We start from the raw sequence: 4,002 nt of genomic DNA, 5'->3' as shown, positions 1-4,002 counted from the left end.
ATGAGTCTAAATTGTCTAATTGTCATATTACGGATAATCCCAATACTAAGAATAAAGGGGCCAGTGAATAAGAGGGCTCACAGGAACTGCTATAGACACGTTTTTTGCCATGAAACAGATCTATTTTTTTTTAAGGAAACTATACTAACAGAACATGTTACTTGCATTTTTAAATCAGATTACTTTTTGCCTCACTGAATTAGAAGAAAGGTAAAAACATGATCCCACAAAAATGCAATCAAACACACCTAAAAGAACATCACCTCATTCAGATAAAATTTACCCAACATAGTCTTAATCATACAAAAAAACTGAAATTGCACTGCAAACCTGAAAACCAACTAAGCATAAAATAAATATAAACAGAAATGACTCAAAAATCCCCTTATGGGAGAAAAATATGCTGAAACTTATCCTCCTCCTAACTTGAGGCACCTAAATTCATGGCCAGCATGAAAAACAAATAAAATGAAAATCAAACCAAACAGAACCTACAAAGTTCAAATACCATCCCGCCAATTGCATAAAAATAGTCTGGCTTTCAAGGACCTAAAGAAGAAACATATAACATATTTAACTTACAAATCCATTCATTAAACTAGATATATTTCTATTGAAAACCCAAAGCAAAGCATCATCAAATAAGTCAACCAAACTTGACTGAAACATGGCACAAGACTAGGTGTCTTTAGAATTTGATCAGCATCCATCGGAACTTGAACAACTTAGAAGCACTTTCGGTGAACGATAGCTGGACCAGATTCATCATATTCACCCTTGGAGATCCACATCTGCATAAAAAATAACACAGAAAACGCCACATGAATGAGTTCCATAAAATGGTCAATTCGGCTGATTATGACATGAAAAAAAGTAAATAATAAAACAATTGAGAAAGCGTGGGTCCAAACCTGCTGAAAGGTGCTGAGTGATGCCAAGATAGAACCACCAATCCAGACACTGTACTTCCTCTCGGGAGGTGCAACCACCTTGATTTTCATGCTGCTTGGAGCAAGAGCACTAATTTCCTTGCTCATACGATCAGCGATTCCAGGGAACATAGTAGAACCTCCACTAAGCACAATATTTCCATATAGATCCTTCCTGATATCCACATCACATTTCATGATAGAGTTGTATGTAGTTTCATGAATTCCAGTAGCTTCCATACCAATTAGTGAAGGCTGGAAGAGTACTTCAGGGCAACGGAATCTCTCAGAACCTATTGTAATGACTTGTCCATCAGGCAACTCGTAGCTCTTCTCCACAGCAGAGCTACTCTTGGTAGTCTCCATTTCTTGTTCAAAATCAAGGGCCACATATGCTAATTTCTCTTTCACATCACGGACAATTTCCTTCTCAGCAGAGGTACTGAAGGAGTATCCTCTCTCGGTAAGAATTTTGACCAAGTACTCTGTTAAATCACGCCCAGCAAGGTCCAACCGAAGAATTGCATGAGGAAGAGCATACCCTTCGTATATTGGCACTGTGTGGCTCACACCATCACCAGAATCAAGCACAATACCTATATACAACAAACAATTCAAATCAGGAAGGAAATAACGTTATAAGCTAGTCCAAACAATTCAGTGTAAAACTCCATGTATTGACATTGTCATCCTTGTACATGTGGAATTATGCCATGAAATATGTTATATAAACAAAACCAAATCATATAGAATTTCAAGTTACAACCAGCTTCCAAAAGTTTCAAGACATGTACATCTAAAGTTGAAGACTGCCACATTTTAATCAGACACAAACTTAGCCAACTCACAGCATTGTTAAGAAATAGAACTAGTCCAATTGAAAACACATTATTACAATTTAGCAGAACTAAAATCATCCAAAAAAACAAACCTGTTGTTCGTCCACTGGCATACAGAGACAAGACAGCCTGAATTGCAACATACATTGCAGGCACATTAAAGGTCTCAAACATAATTTGGGTCATCTTTTCTCTGTTGGCCTTGGGATTGAGTGGTGCCTCAGTAAGAAGCACGGGGTGTTCTTCAGGAGCAACACGAAGCTCATTGTAAAATGTGTGATGCCAAATCTTTTCCATATCATCCCAGTTGCTAACTATACCATGCTCAATAGGATACTTCAATGTGAGAATACCCCTCTTTGACTGAGCTTCATCACCCACATAAGCATCCTTCTGACCCATCCCAACCATTACACCAGTATGACGTGGTCGCCCAATAATACTTGGGAACACGGCCCTAGGAGCATCATCTCCTGCAAAACCAGCCTGCAAACATATGACAAGATAAACAATATGAATGACATTGTCCTTAATATCATACAAACAAAGCATAAACTAAACAATCATGTATTCCAGTACCATTGCAGATCAAATTCACATTCACTAACCTTAACCATTCCAGTACCATTGTCAACAACAAGGGGTTGAATGTCCTCAGCATCAGCCATCTTTCAAAACCTGTACAACAGAAAGAACCAAAAGAGATCAATTACTATGCATCAAAAAAGGATCAAGTAAAAACAATTAAACCAAAATTAAAGAATGTGTGATGATCAAAAATCATGCAAAACAGATCAATTAATATGAATCATGATTCCATTTTTCCTTCGAACAAAAACTGATACGTCCATCAATATTCCATCATTTCTATGCATATAAAATGAAAAACATCAACAAAATCGACAGATCGGAAACATGCATAGCAAAATCAATAAAGATAAACACAGATCAAAAATAATGAAAGCTAAACAAGTTTGATCAACTAAGAATCGCATGAAAAAATTATCAAAAATCAAATCCAGATGCATCAAAAAGCAGCTTAAAACAAAATTAAGCACAGATTAATCAAATTCGAATCTATACAAACAAGATCAGTACAGCTACATAGTAGATCCAGATCAGCAAGAGCAACTAGTAGTAAAATTCTCGATCTAGAAAACACATCAAAAGTTTACCGATCTAGAAACAGAGAAGACTAAGTAAACGGAAAACAAAAAATGATGAAAAAATGAGATAAAAACGCGAATCGAAGATTCGAAGTATTGATGATCGAAACGAACCTTGTTAGAACGGAAGAAGCGGGATTTGCAGGGGGAAATGATTCGGTGAGCGGTGGAGCAGCGGCAGAAGCAACGAGTGTGGGAAGTGTTGTTACGGGAAAGTGTGTCAGAGAAGAAGGGTTTTATATATGAAAGGAGGTAAATGAGAGTCAAATGAAACTCAAATGCAAATGAACTTTTTCAATTTGGACAAATGCGATTATCATGTGTTTGGGTTTATGATAAAACCTATGCCGAAAAGAAAGGGAAAGAAAGATGCGAGAGATTAGTGTGGAAAATATCGGGGAAGGAAAATGGACTATTTTATGAAACCAAACAGCAAATAAAAAAACGAGTACACCATTATTTTTATTTTTTAGGATATTGTTAACACATGTTCTAAGAATATCAAATAGAGTATCTTATGCATGTTTCCAGTTAGCCACTTGGTTGAGAAGTCACTTTGCAACCTAGAGTTATTTGGTTCGAAATTTCGCACTAGCAAAAAATAAAGTATCATATATTAATGATCCATACTTTTTTTTATTATGGGAGTTCAATGACATAAAGGGTATTGAAATTGATGACACGGTACCTTATTTAATATATAGTATCATCGAGTTAATATCGTCAATTTATCATTTTTGTATTGAAAATTATAACATTTTGATTTTTAAAAAGTTAAATACACAATTTTTTAAAATAATACTTCTATGTTAAATTCCTTATCGAATTTATGATATTTTTATTTCTTTTATGAAATGGAGGGCCTAAGCCCAAAAAAAAAGATTACTACATAAATCAGGCTTGAAACACTAGTTCGATGAGCTATAACAAGATGACGAATTAGCACCAAATGCGACTCATAAACAATCATAGTAGAACCCAAATTGCTCCCAACATGAGCAAGTCAATCGCGTAAGTTGGTCTCAGTGTAAGTATTACTAACTTAAATTTCTCATTCAAACTCTAGCT

At 35.6% G+C, this 4,002-nt stretch overlaps 1 protein-coding gene across 2 annotated transcripts; it reads right to left on the bottom strand.

The window, feature by feature from the left end:
- Window positions 1–249: 249 nt before the first annotated feature.
- Window positions 250–3,310, bottom strand: LOC123910248 (actin-101-like). Of its 2 annotated transcripts, XM_045961337.1 has the most exons (5): window positions 3,049–3,310; window positions 2,377–2,446; window positions 1,861–2,254; window positions 912–1,525; window positions 250–791 (listed from the first exon to the last, which is right to left on the bottom strand). In XM_045961337.1, the coding sequence occupies exons 2-5, from the start codon at window positions 2,434–2,436 to the stop codon at window positions 726–728; spliced, it is 1,134 nt and encodes a 377-aa protein (XP_045817293.1). In that variant the 5' UTR covers window positions 2,437–2,446; window positions 3,049–3,310; the 3' UTR covers window positions 250–725. The 2 variants fall into 2 exon arrangements, with proteins under 2 accessions (XP_045817293.1, XP_045817292.1); XM_045961336.1 differs by having other exon boundaries at window positions 1,861–2,446; window positions 3,049–3,138.
- Between the last annotated feature and the right edge of the window lie 692 nt (window positions 3,311–4,002).

This window comes from Trifolium pratense, linkage group LG2, assembly GCF_020283565.1.
Source record: "Trifolium pratense cultivar HEN17-A07 linkage group LG2, ARS_RC_1.1, whole genome shotgun sequence".
NCBI lineage: Eukaryota > Viridiplantae > Streptophyta > Magnoliopsida > Fabales > Fabaceae > Trifolium > Trifolium pratense.
The sequence above is the reverse complement of the archived record's forward strand: the minus strand, read 5'-3'. Positions and strand labels throughout refer to the sequence as shown.

Excerpts from the sequence above, each read along its gene's own strand:
- LOC123910248 (XM_045961336.1), bottom strand. The coding sequence starts at position 2,320 with ATGCTTTGTTTGTATGATATTAAGGACAATGTCATTCATATTGTTTAT. Across the intron at positions 1,526-1,860 it reads TGCCAGTGGACGAACAACAG|GTATTGTGCTTGATTCTGGT; the intron begins GTTTGTTTTTTT and ends TGTTGTATATAG. Across the intron at positions 792-911 it reads CACTCAGCACCTTTCAGCAG|ATGTGGATCTCCAAGGGTGA; the intron begins GTTTGGACCCAC and ends TTTTTTATGCAG.